Source organism: Poecile atricapillus, chromosome 14, assembly GCF_030490865.1.
Source record: "Poecile atricapillus isolate bPoeAtr1 chromosome 14, bPoeAtr1.hap1, whole genome shotgun sequence".
In the NCBI taxonomy this organism is placed as follows: domain Eukaryota; kingdom Metazoa; phylum Chordata; class Aves; order Passeriformes; family Paridae; genus Poecile; species Poecile atricapillus.
The window spans coordinates 2,380,374-2,396,839 of record NC_081262.1 but is presented as its reverse complement, the minus strand read 5'-3'; the positions used below and the strand labels follow the sequence as shown (position 1 = coordinate 2,396,839).

The 16,466-nt window shown below is 65.4% G+C and overlaps 3 protein-coding genes across 5 annotated transcripts; 2 read left to right on the top strand and 1 right to left on the bottom strand.

Moving 5' to 3' along the window:
- Positions 1–3,309: 3,309 nt before the first annotated feature.
- Positions 3,310–8,804, top strand: RHBDL1 (rhomboid like 1). Of its 2 annotated transcripts, none has more exons than XM_058849673.1 (8): positions 3,310–3,510; positions 5,377–5,508; positions 5,749–5,973; positions 6,521–6,669; positions 6,757–6,869; positions 7,113–7,213; positions 8,386–8,446; positions 8,525–8,804. In XM_058849673.1, the coding sequence occupies exons 1-8, from the start codon at positions 3,472–3,474 to the stop codon at positions 8,794–8,796; spliced, it is 1,092 nt and encodes a 363-aa protein (XP_058705656.1). In that variant the 5' UTR covers positions 3,310–3,471; the 3' UTR covers positions 8,797–8,804. The 2 variants fall into 2 exon arrangements, with proteins under 2 accessions (XP_058705656.1, XP_058705655.1); XM_058849672.1 differs by having other exon boundaries at positions 5,377–5,535.
- A 1,624-nt stretch (positions 8,805–10,428) lies between these two features.
- On the top strand, positions 10,429–14,297 carry STUB1 (STIP1 homology and U-box containing protein 1). Its single transcript, XM_058849680.1, has 7 exons — positions 10,429–10,715; positions 11,565–11,763; positions 11,871–12,036; positions 12,164–12,254; positions 12,733–12,789; positions 12,906–13,022; positions 13,383–14,297. The coding sequence occupies exons 1-7, from the start codon at positions 10,530–10,532 to the stop codon at positions 13,506–13,508; spliced, it is 942 nt and encodes a 313-aa protein (XP_058705663.1). The 5' UTR covers positions 10,429–10,529; the 3' UTR covers positions 13,509–14,297.
- Positions 14,298–14,404: 107 nt separating this feature from the next.
- JMJD8 (jumonji domain containing 8) lies at positions 14,405–16,402 on the bottom strand. 2 transcript variants are annotated; one of them, XM_058849675.1, is made up of 9 exons: positions 16,173–16,315; positions 16,018–16,101; positions 15,728–15,776; positions 15,532–15,628; positions 15,396–15,464; positions 15,208–15,327; positions 14,998–15,065; positions 14,714–14,848; positions 14,405–14,640 (listed from the first exon to the last, which is right to left on the bottom strand). In XM_058849675.1, exons 1-9 carry the CDS (start codon positions 16,256–16,258, stop codon positions 14,560–14,562), a joined length of 789 nt encoding a protein of 262 aa, XP_058705658.1. In that variant the 5' UTR covers positions 16,259–16,315; the 3' UTR covers positions 14,405–14,559. The 2 variants fall into 2 exon arrangements, with proteins under 2 accessions (XP_058705658.1, XP_058705657.1); XM_058849674.1 differs by lacking the exon at positions 15,396–15,464 and having other exon boundaries at positions 14,714–14,915; positions 15,208–15,367; positions 16,173–16,402.
- Positions 16,403–16,466: the final 64 nt, after the last annotated feature.

The following is a 16,466-nucleotide window of genomic DNA, read 5'->3' as shown; positions in this document are numbered from 1 at the left end:
CTGGTGCCCTCAATTCTGGAGGGCGCAACGCTCCCGGAGCCTCTGGGAGCTCCAGCAGCAGCTGAGCTGTCAAATGAGCTCGTGGCTGCAGCTCCCTGGGGCACATCTCCATCTCCTGTCCCGGTTTCCCTCAGCCAGCGCTGGGAAAGGCAGCTGGGGAGGGAGGGCCAGGCACTGACACCCCCCCAGCCCCAGTGTTTGGGGTCAGGCTTGGCCCCTCTTGCTGGGACACAGTGGCTGCTGTCCTGGGCTGAGGGGGGACAGTGACAGCCAGGGTTTGTCCTGAGCTCCTTCCTGTTGCTGTGAGTCCTGCAGCGTGCCAGGCTCAGGGTCCCTCTGCCCTCCTTTCCTGCCTCCTGCATGGCCCATCCCCTCCCCACTCCTGGCCACCAGTATTCATGGCCAGCAGTATTTGCAGGGTTCTGGGAGCCCTGGCAAGGACTGGGAGGGTGTTGGATGCCCCCTGTGTGTCCAGTCATTCCCTGGCAGTGCCATCACTGAGCTGGTGCCACGCTTTGCCCTGGGTCCTGCTGTCCCCTCTGTGGGGCCCTATCCAGAGTGGGAGGCTCTGGGCATTGCATCTCCTGGCACTACTGGAAGCTCCTCCCTGTCCTGTCTCCTGTCCCCTGCCCACCCCTGAGCTGGTTTCAGCTGCTGGGAGTGAGCTCAGCACCCACTGAGGCCAAAGCCCCACAGTGTCCCTGTCTGTGAGTCCCAAAGAGCAGCAGCAGTGCCCATCCCTGGGTTCCCGTCCCCCGGGGGGAGCCTGGATCAGCCCCTGGCTGTGCCACCAGCCTGGCCCTCCCCAGCACACTCAGGGTCAGTCTGCAGGCAGCTGTGGGGGCAGCTCCTAAGTAGCACCCAGAGCTGCTTTTTCTGTGTTTTGTCTATTTAAATGTTTTATTGTGGCCAGAGCCAGCCAGGGGGTGCAGAAATCTCTGGGCAGTACCAGTGTCTCTCCCAGGGTGGTGTCCCCGTCCCCCTGCTGTGCTGGAGCTGCTCCGCCAGTCGGGCACCCCCTCACTGCTGGCCCCGGTCCCTGGCACTGCCAGGGCCACGTCCCTCGTGTTTCGTGTCCCTCTCTGTGCCCACCGTGCGTGGCTCTGCCAGCCAGGCCCGTGCCTGGTGTCTCCCTGCTCCACATCTGCTGGAGCTGTAAGGTTTTAGGTTTGTTCTCTACAGCAAAATAAATTTTTACACACCTTGCGCTTGCACACCGTGTCCTGTGTCAGCTGAGGAGCAGGACCCTCGTCCCTGGGCCCTCTGTGGGCTGCAGTGGGAGCTGGGCTGCCCTGCTCGGGGAGGTTACAGGGAGAGGGCAGGAGCAGAAGCCTGGTGTGCTGGGATGAGCCTTGGGGCTGGCCAGGACTCCTGGGTGCCTGAGGACACAGATCCTTGTGCAACAAGTGCCAGCCAGGGTGGAGAGATGGGGAAGGAGGTGATGGATCCCATGGTTCTCTGCCTGGGAATCCATGGAAAGTGGGAGATTTTGGCTGCCTCGGGAGCTGTGGATCTCTGTGCCAATTCCCGTTTGGGGCTCCCCACTCCCCTGCAGACACTTTCCCCCTGCACCCGCAGCTCCCAGGGCTGTGCCACCTCCCCTCCCTGCTCCCGTTTTCCCCTGGCAGCTTTTCCCTCCGCTATTTCTGTCTCTGCAGCCTCAGCCACGGGCGCTGGGCACAGGGAATGTGGGTGCACAGCAAGGATCTTCCAGAGCCTGTGCACTGACACTGGATGGGGTCAGACTGCTCCCACATGTGAGGGGATCCCTCTGGGCTGTGGGGGGAGAGGAGACCCTTCCCACACGTTCAGCCAGGGGCCAGGGATGCTGGGGGACACAGCTGGTGCTGCCAGGCCGGGCAGAGCAGGTGATTTTCCAAGGGGGACGGGACACGCGGTGCTCCCTTGTGACTCCGAACCAGGCTGGATCCCACGGGAGCTGCGGGCCCACGTGCCCTGGTGGGTATTAATAGCGCTGGTGTGCAGGACATGGACACTGTGCTGGGACAGACACGGGCCTGGGGCAGGGGACACGAGTGGCAGGGCCATGGGAGCCCAGCCATGGCCACACACAGTCCCCAGGGAAGGAGCCTGGTAGGGCTGGGGAGCCCAGAGCTCCCTGGGCACCAACAGTGGGGCTGAGCCGTGGCTCTGGGAAGTGAGAACAGCACCAGGGATGGGTCCTGAGGACATCCCTGCCCTGCCTGGGGATCCAGGGGAGCTTGGCCTGGGTGATACTGGGCATGTCACACAAAGGCACCAGTTCCAGGGACCCAGTGCCAGGCTGTCCCACGAGCCTGGGGCAGGGGACAGCAATGGAGGCTCTGTGTCCCCTGTGCCATGGGGGATGTACCCAGACTGTGCTGGCCTGTGGGTGCAGGGTCAGAATGGAGGGAATGTTTGCAGTCACCTGTGCCAGATTCAGCAGGTACTTGGTGCTGGTATCCAGGTGTCCGTTCTGGGATGTAGGTGTCTGTTCTGGGATGCTGGTGTCCATTCTGGGATGCAGGTACTGAACCAGGATATGGATTCCTCTAGCAGGGTGCAGCTGCAAAACCATGCACCAGGATGTGGGTACTGGAATACCTGTACCTGTGCTGGGATGCAGCACTGGAAATGGAATACAAGTTCCCACTCCAAGTATTTCATATTCCATTCCTGTACTGGGATGCAGGGATCACACCAGGATCCAGGTCCCATTCCAGGATGTGAGTATCAGCGCTGGGACATGGGGAGTGGGATGCAGGTATCCACTCCAGGATGCACAGAGCTGTTCTGGAATGCAGGTACTGGGCCAGGATGTGGGTACCAGTGCTGGGATGTAGATACCACACTGGGATGCAGGTATCATGCCAGGATGTCATTACCGTATTGGGATGTGGGTACCAGTAGTGGGGTGCCCACAGCTGGACCAGAATGCAGGTTCCCGTACTGGGATGAAGGTTCCCATACTGGGATGCAGGTTCCTGTACTGGGATGCAGGTTCCCATGCTGGGATGAAGGTTCCCATCCTGGGATGAAGGTTCCCATACCAGGATGCAGGTTCCCATACCGGGATGCCCACAGCCGTACCGGGATGCCGGCACCATCCCATGCTGGGAGCGCCGGGTGCCGGTTCCCTGCGCGTGTCCTGGGCCGTGTCCCGGTGCCGGCGGGGCGGGGCGGGGCGGGTCCCGGTTCCCCGCGCGGCGGCGGCGGCGGGGGGGGTGCGGGGAGGGGGGGGCGCTGCGCCGCGCTCTGCGGCGGGGGCGGCTCCACTCGGCTCCGCTCCCGCCCCCGCCGCCGCCGTCGCCCCGCTGCCATCGGCGGCTCCCGGCGCCGCCGCTCGCCGCTCGCTCCCGGGCCCGCCGCAACGCGGGGCTGGCGGGGAGAGCCGCCCCCGCCGCCGCCCCCGCCGCCCGCGCCGCTCCCCTGCCCGGCTCGCCGGCCCCGGGCGCGGGGGAGCGGCGGAGCCCTCCGCCCGCCGGGTGCATGGACAGGAGCTCCCTGCTGCAGCTCATCCAGGAGCAGGTGAGGCCGCCCGGGGGGCACCGGGCTGCGCTCGGGGGGGGCGCCGGACCCCGGCCATCGCTACCGGGGGCAGGGATGCTCTCAGCACCGGGCACGGCTGAGAGCGGCGGGCAGCGCTGCCCACCCGGGGCGGCCACCGCGGCCGTGCCACCCCCCGCCAGCGTCCCTCGGTGCCCCTCATCACCGCCCCGGGGGAGCCGGCCCTCCTTGTGCCGCTGAGAACGCGCGACTCGTGTCACTTGTGGCCTCTCCCTCCGTCAGCGCCGGGTCGGATCCTGCCCGGTGCGCCCTCAAGGACGAGGGGTGCTGGGCACGGAGCCCCAGCGCCGCCGGCGGGGTCTGGGTGCCCGATGGAGCCCCGGGGGGAGCCGTGGGCTCGGTCCGGCCGGCAAGGCGGGGGTCTGCACCCACCCCCGTGACCTGATTGCGGGATGAGGCCGTGGAGCTCCAGCGCTGCGTGGCGTGGGGCTCTGCTCGCGGCTCGATGGGGCCGCCAGGGGTTTCCACCCGCTGCCCCCCGGCCCCCACCAGCCCCCCTGAGCTCCATCGCCTCGATCCTCCATCCCCACCCAGCCCTGGCCCAGCTGGCGGCTCTCCCCCGGGCACGGGGAGGGAATTTCTTGGGGGTCAGGATAATTAACTGTTCCCCCACTCGCCCCCCGCTGGTTCCGTGACCTTGGCTGGGTCTCCCAGCCCGGGAGCTGCGGTGCTGTCCCCCTTGTCACCCCACCCTCGGCACAGGGACTCCATGTGAACCCGAGCTCTTCGGGAATGAGCAGCATCTTCCCCGGGAGCGAGCAGTGCTGGGAGGGCTGGGAGCTGGGATCGGGCCCTCCCGAGGGATCCTAGGGTGCCAGTGAGGTTGGGGTGTGGGGAGATTCACCCCAAAAGCAGAGAAGGGTTCCCTGGCTGCTGACAGGGCTCTTGGCGCTCTTGGGGCCGGTGGCTCAGCGTGGGGACAGCGTGGGGACAGCGTGTGCCAGGTCCCGGCGTGACACACACGTGGAGCCTGTGGGGTGACGGGTGTGGGGCAGGGGGACACACGGGGTGCTCCTGCCCCCATGGCTGGGGCTGCTGAGAGGTTACAAATGCTGCCTGTACCCCTCGTCCCACCCTGCACCCCGCTCCGGGCAGCCAAAGCCCCTCGGGAAAGAGGCTGTGGCTGTTTCCTGCCGCGGGAACAGGGAGGGACAGGGTGCCCACCCGGGTGGGGATACGATCCCATGTCCCAAGCACTCCCTCTCCTGCCCATCCCACGAGGATGAGGCTCCTCTCCCGCATTTCCCTCCCTGCAGAAGCAAAGAGCAAACCCCACACTACTCCAGGGCGATTGCAGGGGCTGTGCTCTGGCCGTGGGTGCTCTCTCCCCATCTCCACCCTCCTGTGCCATCCTGGGCTCCCATGAGCGGGGGGGTGCCCGTGGTGCTGTCCCTGGAGGGCTCGGGGTGCCCGAGGATGGCTCAGGGTGCCCCGGCACAGGGCGCGGTGGATCCCAGCGGCCGGCGGCAAGGGCGGCGGGAGGAGGAGGAGGAGGAGGAGAGGAGGAGGAGGAGGAGGAGGAGGAGGAGGAGGAGGAGGAGGAGGAGGAGGCTGGTGCCAGGGCTGCGCGTGTGTTTAGCTTGGTGGCTTCCTGGCTGGCAGGCTGCTGGCGGCGAGAAATAACTGAGTGGGAGAGTGTTGGCTGCGCCGCGGGGAGACGGGGACACCGGCACGGCACGGGGCACCTCCCGGGGCACCAGCTGCAGGCTCTGGTGTCCCTCGCACCGCAGCAGGGACAGCTGGCATGGAGACACCGGGAGGTGTCCCCGGCCGAGCAGGGAGCCGCAGCCCCGGCGTCCCGGTGACGCTCGGTGCCGTGTCCCGCAGCTCGACCCCGAGAACACCGGCTTCATCGGGGTGGAGACGTTCGCCAGCCTGGTGCACAGCCATGAGCTGCCCCTGGACCCCGCCAAGCTCGACATGCTGGTGGCCCTGGCACAGGGCAACGACGAGGGGCAGGTCTGCTATCAGGAGCTGGTAGACCTGGTCAGTGCCGGGCGGCCGCAGGGACGGGGTGGGTGCCAGCCCGGGGTGGGCACCGGGCACCTCCCTGTGCCCCTGGGGAGGGGGGCAGACACCGGCGGTCCCCAGGGACTCCCCTGGCGTGGGATGGCGGATTGGCCTCGGGACGGCTCGGGGGGGCTGGCAGGGGGTGGCCCCAGGCCGTGAGTCCCCCTCGGGCACGGCCTCTCTCCGCAGATCAGCAGCAAACGCTCCAGCAGCTTCAAGCGAGCCATCGCCAACGGGCAGCGGGCGCTGCCCCGGGACGTCCTGCTGGACGAGACCGGCCTCGGCATCTACAAACGCTTCGTCCGCTACGTGGCCTATGAGATCTTGCCCTGCGAGATGGACCGGCGCTGGTACTTCTACCAGCACCGCACCTGCCCGCCCCCCGTCTTCATGGCAGCCGTCACCCTGACCCAGGTACGGGCACGGGCGGCTCCGGGGGTCCCGGGATCACACTCGGGGTGGACAGGGTGCGTGAGCCTGGTTGTGAGCTCCTGGTGCACAAGGGGAGCTCAGAGCTGACCTGAAGGGATGTGGGACCCTGGGCACATCTTTGTGCCCGCGTGGGTGACTCAGACCCGGGGTGGTGGGGCTGGGTGACCCCAGTTGTGATGTCCTGGTGCCCACAGAGGGGTTCAGATATGGGGTGAAGGGTTGGATGCCCCCCGTTGTGATGTCCTGGTGTCCATGGTGGGGCTGAGACCCAGGACAGAGGGGATGGGATGTTCTGGTGCCCATAGATGGGACCCACAGGGGTTAGAAGGAATGGCTGAGCCCAGCAGTGATGTCCTGGTGCCCTTGAGGGGCTCATATGAGGGGTGAAGGGATGGAGGATCCTGTTTGTGATGTCCTTGTGCCTGTATGTGGGACTCGGACCCAGGGCAGTGGGGATGGGTGACCCCAGCTGTGACATCCTGGTCATATGTGGGGTGAAGGGGGGTGACAGCCACGGGGTTTGTCACAGATCATCGTGTTCCTGTGCTACGGGGCCCGGCTGAACAAGTGGGTGCTGCAGACCTACCACCCCGAGTACATGAAGAGCCCCCTGGTCTATCACCCCGGGCACCGGGCACGCGCCTGGCGCTTCCTCACCTACATGTTCATGCACGTGGGGTAGGTCCTGCCGGGGGGGGACACCGGGGACACCCCGGGGGCTGTGCTGGCTGAGCCCCCCACCTGTCCCCTCCTGTGCCCGGGCAGGCTGGAGCAGCTGGGGTTCAACGCCCTCCTGCAGCTGATGATCGGGGTGCCCCTGGAGATGGTGCACGGCATCCTGCGCATCAGCTTCCTCTACCTGGCCGGGGTCCTGGCAGGTGGGTGCTCCCCTGGGGGGCGGACTGTCCCCAGGGGTCTCTGTCACCAGCCCGGGGAGGGCACGGGGAAGAGCACCCCGAATTTGATGGGGATGCTGGGCTGTGCTGGCTACCACCCTGCCATGCCAGCATCACTTGGTCGGGGGCTGGGGGGCAATGCAGGGTGTAATTAATTAATGTAGACAGTAATTAATTCATGCTGTGGGGGTGAGACCCCATGCTGAGCCCTGTTTGTGCCCCCAGGCTCCCTCACCGTCTCCATCACGGACATGAGGGCCCCCCTGGTCGGGGGCTCGGGGGGGGTCTATGCCCTCTGCTCTGCTCACCTCGCCAACGTCGTCATGGTCAGCCAGGGGACAAAGGGACACAGAGCGGGGGGACAGGGGGTGGACAGTGGGCAGCACGGTGGGGGATGCCATGGGGTGACAACGGGGGTGGGAACTGTCTGCAGGTTGGGCAAGGCGGTGGGACCTTAGCAGGGGATGCCATGGGGTGGAACTGTGGGGTGGGCAGCATTGGTGGGGGGATGCTGTGGGGTGGCATTAGGGGTGGCACCATCACAGGGGAACCACCTTGGGTGGCATCATGGGGTGGACAGGAGCAAGGACCTGAGTGGGCTCCATGGGACACTGCAGGGGCTCTGGCAGCAGCCCCCTCCTCCATGCTGGAGCCTCGCTGGTGCCACCCATCATCCATCCACCCATCATCCATCATCCATCATCCATCATCCATCCATCCATCATCCATCCATCCATCCATCCATCCATCCATCCATCCATCCATCCATCCATCCATCATCCATCCATCATCCATCCATCCATCCATCCATCCATCCATCATCCATCCATCATCCATCCATCCATCCATCATCCATCCATCATCCATCATCCATCCATCCATCCATCATCCATCCATCCATCCATCCATCCATCCATCCATCCATCATCCATCCATCCATCCATCATCCATCCATCCATCATCCATCCATCATCCATCCATCCATCCATCATCCATCATCCATCCATCATCCATCATCCATCCATCATCCATCCATCCATCCATCCATCCATCCATCATCCATCCATCATCCATCCATCATCCATCATCCATCCATCCATCCATCCATCCATCCATCCATCCATCCATCCATCATCCATCCATCCATCATCCATCCATCATCCATCATCCATCCATCATCCATCCATCCATCCATCCATCATCCATCTATCCATCATCCATCATCCATCCATCCATCCATCCATCATCCATCCATCATCCATCCATCATCCATCCATCCATCCATCCATCATCCATCATCCATCATCCATCATCCATCCATCCATCATCCATCATCCATCCATCATCCATCCATCCATCATCCATCCATCATCCATCATCCATCCATCATCCATCCATCATCCATCATCCATCCATCATCCATCCATCCATCATCCATCCATCCATCCATCCATCCATCCATCCATCCATCATCCATCTGTCCCTCCCCTTCCTGCAGAACTGGGCTGGGATGCGCTGTCCCTACAAGCTGCTGCGGATGGTTCTGGCGCTGGTTTGCAGTGAGTACCGGTCCCAGACCCGTTCCCGGCCGTGCGGGGCCCCGGGGCGGGCTCAGCACCTCCCGCTGTGTCCCGCAGTGAGCTCCGAGGTTGGTCGCGCTGTCTGGCTCCGCTTCTCTCCGCCGCTGCCGGCCTCGGGCCCCCAGCCCAGCTTCATGGCGCACCTGGCCGGGGCCATCGTGGGCATCAGCATGGGGCTGACCATCCTGCGCAGCTACGAGGAGAGCCTGCAGGACCAGTGCGGCTGGTGGGTGCTGCTGCTGTCCTACGGCACCTTCCTGCTCTTCGCCGTTTTCTGGAACATCTTCGCCTACGACCTGCTGGGGGCACAGATCCCGCCCCCGCCCTAGCCCGTCCCCCCGCCCCGACCCCGCGGTTGGTTTGTTTTCCAAGGCCGGTGGAGGGGCTGAGGGGGTCCCCGCGCGTGACATGGGGACAGGCCACCCCCCGCCCGCCTGCCCCCTCGGTGCTAGCGAACGCGCCGCCCCCCGCCCCGGGCTGCGCCCCCCCAGTGTCCCCTGCCGCCCCCCCCCGCTGTAGCCCCGACCCCAAAGGATGCTTCAGCCCTGCCCCGGCATCGCCAACCCCCCCGGGGTGCCCGCAGGGCTCGGAATGTGCCCCTCGGGAAGGAGCCGAATGAGGGGAACCACCCCCGGCTCCCGTACCCCTTCTCCAGGGTGGGGGCCGCTTCGCTGCCCCCCAGGACCTGCACTTTCACACGAAGGACTGGTGCCAAAAGAGGAGCGATTTATTTTTCTATGCCAAAATAAATATAAATAAAAGAAAGAGGAATAATAAAAAGAAAAAAAAAAAGAAAAAAAAAGAAAGAAAAAGGAAGAAAAAGGATATGGCGAGAGCCTGGCAGGAATCAGCTGAGACCGGCACAAGTCATTTTGGCGGTGCCCTCGGCGGCACAGCCCCCCCTCCCCGCCCCCGACCCCCCCGCTTTGCTGCCAGCCGCCCTCCCGGGACAGGGGCTGGCCTCGGGATGGGGGCGCGGGGGCCGTCCCCGCTCTGATCCCCCCTCCCCAGACCTTTTTGGAGTATAAATAAATATTTTGCACACTGCGGGGGCTCGTGTCTCTATCGGGGGAGGGGTCCCCCATCCCTGCTGGGAGGCAGTGCGGGTGCCGGGGCCGGCTGGCCCGGGGGGCTCGGCGGGGGGGTCACAGCCGGGGTCGGGACTTACTGGAGCAGAAAACTCCGGGATAAGTGAAGCGGCACCCGGCCGAGCCCCGCGGGGCCGGCAGCGAGGGGGGAATGGGTGCGGGGGGTGTCGGCAGCACGCTGAGAACACCCCCGCCCCATCCAGCCCCGCACACAGCGCTGGCTCCCCCCACTCACACCCCCCGCACCCCAACCCTCCACTCAGACCCGCCCCTCACGGAGCCCGCAGCTCCCCCGCACCCCCACCAGCTCCATCTCATCCCCTCCGCGCATTCTCGCACTCCCACCGCCCCTCTACACCCCTGTCCCCGCCAGCCGGGCCCGCAGCCATCCCCCCGCACCTCCCTGTGCCCTCCTCCCACCAAACCCCACCCCCGGCTGGACCCCGCCCCTCCCAGCCCCCACCCCAATCCCCGCCATCAATCATCCCCGATCAGCCTCATTAACGCGCGCTGGCCACGCCCACCACAGACCACGCCCACACCGCACCACATTGGCCGCGCCCCCAACGCGTCCCGGACCCACCCCCGACACACAGACCACGCCCCCAACCCATTGACCACGCCCATTCTCTCATTGGCCCCGCCCCCTGCTTGGCAATCCGCTCCGCCCCACGCCCCGCCCCGTACAGTCTCCGCCCCCTCCCGGCAGGCCCCGCCCCTCATGGCAGGCCCCACCCCTCACGGCAGGCCCCGCCCCCTCCCCACAGGCACCGCCCCTCACGGCAGGCCCCGCCCCTCTCCTCAGCCCCCGCCCCCTCTCGTCAGCCCCCGCCCCTCAGGGCAGGCCCCGCCCCGGTCCCGCCCCGCCCCGGAAGCGGCGCTGTCGCAGTGCGCGGCCGGAGCGGCGCAGCCGGAGCCGCCGGGGCCGCCCGAGCCAGCGGAGCCGCGGCCCCAGGGCCGGCCCGGGCCGCGCCATGAAGGGCAAGGAGGAGCGCGAGGGCGGCGCGGCGGGGCCCGGCGCGGCGGGGCCGGGCGCGGGGGGCGCGGGCGGCGGCAGCCCCGAGAAGAGCCACAGCGCGCAGGAGCACAAGGAGCAGGGGAACCGGCTCTTCGGCGGCCGCAAGTACCCCGAGGCCGCCGCCTGCTACGGCCGCGCCATCGTGAGTCCCAGCGGCGCCCCCGGCCCGCGCGGGCCCGGCCCCCGGGACAGGAGGACCGGGGAGGGGACACGGCCTGGGTACCCCCGGGACGGGACTCCCCGGGGACGGGACACGCCAACCTGGCCTCGATGACCCCAGGATGGAACCTCCCCCTTGGCCTGGACACCCTCGCGGATCTGGCCCGGCCAGCCCTGGGATGGGATCCCCACGGATGGGTCTCCCCCCGGCCCTGGCCTGGACATCACCAGGGTGGAACCTCCTTGGGCTGGGCACTGTTCTTCCTCAGGGTCTGGTCAAGATACCCCTGACATGGCAGCCTTTTAATGTGGGCACTGTTCCCTCACTGGGCCGGGCTCCTCCCGGGGAGGGAGCTGGGCACAGCTCTGGGCCTGATTCCCCCCTCCTGGGCCTGGGCTGCCACCCCCGGCCCTGGCCCCCTCTTTGGGCTTGGACAGCCCCTGCCCATCCTCTCCCCCACCCAACTCCAAGCTGGACTGCCCTACACCCCCCCCACCAGAGTGCCCCCATCCTCAGCCTGTTTCCCCTAAACCCTGCACTGTCCCTGGGCTGTTCTGGGTAGGACAGACCCACCGTGGGACAGTCGGGGTGCCAGGGGTGCCAGTCCCCTCTGTGGGCAGGGACATCGGCTGCCCTATGGGGACCAGCCCCAGTCTGTCCCCAATCCATCCCAGCACCTCCCCATGGGGTGCACGCCCCGCTGGCACTGCTGGCTCTCCCTGCCCAGGGTGACAGCGCTGTGCCGCTGGCTCACCGAGTCACCCGGCCGTCACCCGGCTGCCGGCACGTCCTGGCCCCGGCACCGCCGCCAACATGGGCCTGTCCCCGCAGAACCGGAACCCCTTGGTGGCCGTGTACTACACCAACCGGGCCCTGTGCTACCTGAAGATGCAGCAGCACGACAAGGCGCTGGCCGACTGCAAGCGGGCGCTGGAGCTGGACGGGCAGTCCGTGAAGGCTCACTTCTTCCTGGGCCAGTGCCAGATGGAGATGGAAAACTACGACGAGGCCATCGCCAACCTGCAGAGAGGTGAGCGGGCACGCTGCCACTGTCCCCTGCTCCTGTCTGCTGGGAAGGGGCCAGGGATGGCAACAGGGATGCTGCCACTGGCTCTGAGGTGCCCTTTCTCTCCTCAGCCTACAACCTCGCCAAGGAACAGCGGCTGAATTTCGGGGATGACATCCCCAGTGCGCTGCGCATCGCCAAGAAGAAACGCTGGAACAGCATCGAGGAGAAGCGGATCAACCAGGAGAATGAGCTGCACTCCCACCTGACCAAGCTGATCGTGGCCGAGAAGGAGAGGTAACGGGGCACCTGGAAAGGCTTTTTTAGTGCCATCAGCTGTGTCTGAGGTGCCTCTGCAGAGCCCTGCAGCAGGAAAGGGAGTGACAATGTTCCCCCATCCTCCTGATCTCCCACTCTGTCCTAGGGAGCTGGCAGAGTGCCGAAAGATTCAGCAGGAGGAAAACACAGACGAGAGCCGGAGCCGTGTTCAGCTGGCCAGCATCGAGGCCAAACACGTGAGTGGGGGGCCGGGGGTTTCCTCATCCCCATCCTCATCCTCGTGCTGTGCTGCAGCCAGGGAAGCTGCAGGGCTGCAGCTGTGCAGGTGAAAGCTGGGAGACCTTGGGACACAGCACTGTAGCCTTCATTCTATAGCTCGAGGCACCACTGTTGTGTCCCCCTATGATGGCTTCCCCTGCTTTGTCACCTCTTGTCCCAGCCTGGCAGTGGTGATGCCTGCTGTGCCTGTTGTTCTGAGGAAACACAAGTGGCTCTTGGCCACTCTGGGGACTGATCCCAGACAAAAATAAGCCCACAAAGAAAGATTATTTTTAAGCTAAATCACTCCTGCCAGGTTCAGTCAGGAGCTGCACAGGCAGAGGGACCATCGAGCACCTGCCACAACACCCATGGGTGGAGGCTTTGGGGCTTTTCCTGGGGACCTGGAGCCCCTGCACACCAGGGACCCCTTGTCCTCAAGGGCTTCTCTTTCAGGACAAATACCTGGCAGATATGGACGAGCTCTTCTCCCAAGTGGATGAGAAGAGGAAGGTGAGTGTGGTCGAGCCTGTGCTCCTGTAAACCTGCTCTATACCATACTCTCCCCTCTGTGCCAGTGCCACCTCCCAGCCCACTTTCCTGACCCAGCTGTGCCTCTCTCGAGCCAGAAGCGGGACATCCCTGACTACCTGTGTGGGAAGATCAGTTTTGAGCTGATGAGAGAGCCCTGCATCACGCCCAGCGGGATCACCTACGACAGGAAGGACATTGAGGAGCATCTCCAGGTACTGCCAGACCAGGGCCAGGGGGTTTTCCCAGAACCTTGCTTGGGTAGGAGGGCACCTTTTTGCTCAACTCAGGGCTCTGCAGGTTCCTTGGTTTTGGTCCCAGTTACCTGCCCAGGCAGCTCCCTGTGGAGCAGGCGCTGCCGGGCCCTGCCCAAAGCGGAGGCGGCTCTTGGTCTTGTATCTTGACCTGCCCTCATCCTGCTGGGAGGCACCTCCGAGGGGCTCTCCCTCTTCCTGCAGGCAGGTGCCCACTTGCTGGGGCAGATGCCACACGGTGCTGGCCCCACAGCCACCTGCACCTCAGGGCTGAGCCTGGGCACGTGGAGTAACCGGTTCCCCTGCGCCTCCTCCCTGCAGCGCGTGGGTCATTTTGACCCGGTGACGCGGAGTCCCCTGACCCAGGACCAGCTGATCCCCAACCTCGCCATGAAGGAGGTGATAGACGCGTTCATCTCGGAGAACGGCTGGGTGGAGGATTACTGAGGGGCCGGGGGCAGCGCTGGGTGCCCTGGCACAGCCGGCTCTGCCCGGGCTGGCACCATGCCTTACTCGCTCTCCGGCTGCTCCTCCTCCTCCCCAGCTGCCCCGGGCCTGGCGCTGGGCGAGGGCACGTCACCACGTCCCCTTCCCGAGGAGCCGCAGCAGCAGGGCGGGCACCGCGGCTCCCTGGCTCCCCTCTCTGGCTCCGACACCTGCCTGGGGGTTGGAATGCTGGCTCCTCGGCAGTGGCCTCACCATCATGTCCATCACCCCCTCAGCCAGGGCAGCCACACTCCCCAAAGAGCACGTCCCGCTCCAGGGGTTGCCCACAGGGAGCTTGCAGGGATGAGCACCTGGAGCCCCATCCTTCCCTGTGTTTAGAGTTCTTTCCTCCTCCTTCCACCTCCTGCCTGGCCAGGGTTGGGTCCTCTTCCCAGTAAACAGCCACTTGCCGGGATGCTGACGCACCCTCTGGCTTTTCCTGGGAAGCAACTGTCCCAGGGCTGGAAGGGGCTGGTTCCCACCTCCCCTTTCCCACTGGAACTGTGCTCCCCTTAGAACAACCACCTGGATTAAAGTTCTTGTTCCTTTTAATGAAATCTCTTAAAATCCCCACAAGAAATAACCAACAGATTTGCATCCAACTGTGGTTCCAGCGTTTCGGTCGGCCGATGGCCTGCCTGGCTTTTGAATGCCCTCTGGAAGTTTGCCAATGTCCATTAAAAAAAAAAAGTAAATATATATATATATAAAAAGAATAAAAAAAAATTCAGCAATAAACGTGGAAAAGGATCTGGAGTGGTTCACAGCAGCCATTTTTGGGGATATCCTGGCTTGGGAATCCGTGCTATCCCATGGGGACCGGGTTTGCTCCAGGGATGTAGCAACACACAGTGTGCTTCAGTGGAACAACTTTAATCCAAAGGGGAGGGTAAAGACCAGTAAAAACCAGAACTTTCTCAGGCAGTTGGTCCCAATATCAGTTGCCTTTCCCTGAGGGTGGCAGGAGCTGGAGCTCCTGCCCTGGCTGGGATGGTGGTGACGTGTCCCAGTCCTAGCCCAGGAAGGTGGAGATGAAGACGCTGGTGTCCAGGTTGAGTGTGGCGTGCCACCAGCGGTCAGGGAAGTACAGGACCTGCAGGAGACACCAGTGGGGTCCCATGGCTCTGGCTGGGAAGGCTGGGGTCCCCTGCAGCTCCTGGACTCACCTCCCCAGGGCGCAGGGTGCACTCCAGCGGGCGCTGGGCCGGTGGCAGGGTGGGGTACGTGTGCTGGAGCCAGGCCAGCGTCGTCTCGTTGGGGTGGAAGTGCGGGGTTTTATCCGGTGGGTACAGAAACCAGCGCTGGAAAACACCAGGGGCACATCCCCTCCCAATTCCCCCCAGCCCCTCGGGCTCAGCCCCAGCGGGGCTTCCCCGTGCCCAGGGACACCTGTTAGGGGCTTGTTTCTCTCCCCTCTCCCCAGATCCTTCCCCTAGGGCTCAGTTCTCACCTTTCTGCCGAAAATCACCTCGGAAAAACCAGGGCCGTGCCAGTGGAAGGGAACGCCAGAGCCTGAGCCTGCGGTGGGCGCGGGGTTTGGAGCTGGGGAGAGCCCCCAGGCCCGGTCCGATCCCATCCCGGGGGTCCCCATCCCATCCCGGGGGTCCCCATCCCATCCCGGGGGTCCCATCCCATCCCGGGGGTCCCATTCCACACCCACCTGCGATCCCAAAGCTGTAGGCGGGGTTGGTGCCCGGGATGCGGAAGGGAGGGGGCACGTAGTGCTGGAAGAGGGGGCCCCACTCGGTGAAGTTGTTGTCCCCGAAGAAGTAGAGGGTGTCTGGGGGGACACGGGAGCTGAGCCCGGTGGGGGCAGGGGGCTGCGGGGGGCGGGACAGCGCTACCCACCGCTGCCCAGCCGGGCCGGGTCCTGCGGCTTCAGCAGCTGCTCCACGTACTCCTGGAACGGCACATCCACTGCGGGAACGGGGGGATGAGCGGGGGAAGCGGCGGCCCCGCGGCCGGGCACGGCCCCCGCGCTCACCTTTGCGGTACGAGTAGGTGTTGGCCGTGCTGAGCCGCACCGGGAAGGGCCCGAAGGCCGCCAGCAGCTTCTCCCGGGTGCAGAGGGCTCGGAACGCCTGCGGGATGGAGCACAGGGAGCCGGGATGCTGCCGCCGCTCCCGGGGCACCGGGAGGTGTGTCCCACCCTGAACCCTCTGTTCCCTCCCGGCACTCACCGAATTGTCCGTGACCCCAGCGAGGATCACCGGCCGGGAGAAGGCGAACCTGGGGACGGCATCCAGCAGGGTCCCGCACGGGCGGAGCACGGGCACCAGCCCCGACCCGGCCCGGGACAACGGGACTGGCTCCAGGCTTCCCCCGGGGCACCGGCATCGGTCCCGACCACCTTCCCCCAGCTTCCTGCCCGGGACTCCAGGGTCTGCCCCCCCAGTTCCCCCCGCCCCTCCCCGTTAGCTCGCCCGGTGCATCGGAACTGTCCCCCAGGACTGTGCCCGGTGCCCCGTACCGCTGCAGGAAGAGGGAGTAGGTGAGGGATGCATCCGCTCGCTCCACGGTGCAGCGTGGCTCCTCCGGCACCGTGCCCGCCAACCTGCAACGGGAGACTGCGCTCGGCACCAGCACCGGCACAGGGAGCGGTCCCGGGGCAGCCCCTGCCCTCACCAGCCGCCGGCCGGAGGATCGGTGCAGGCGCCGGGCCGGACCCAGCCCAGCGGCAGCACCAGCAGCGGCAGCAGCCGCGCCGCCATCGGGACCGGCGCCGGAGACACCGGGAACTACGATTCCCGGCATGCACCACGGCCACACGACACGCAATGCCATTGGCTGGGGCGTCGCTACGGGTGCCGGGAAGGGCCGCCACTTAAAGGGGCTGAGGAAAGCGGGCCCCACCTGACGGTTTAAAGCGGCCTCCCGGCACAAAGGGACAACAGCGTGGGGACACCGGGGACACCGCAG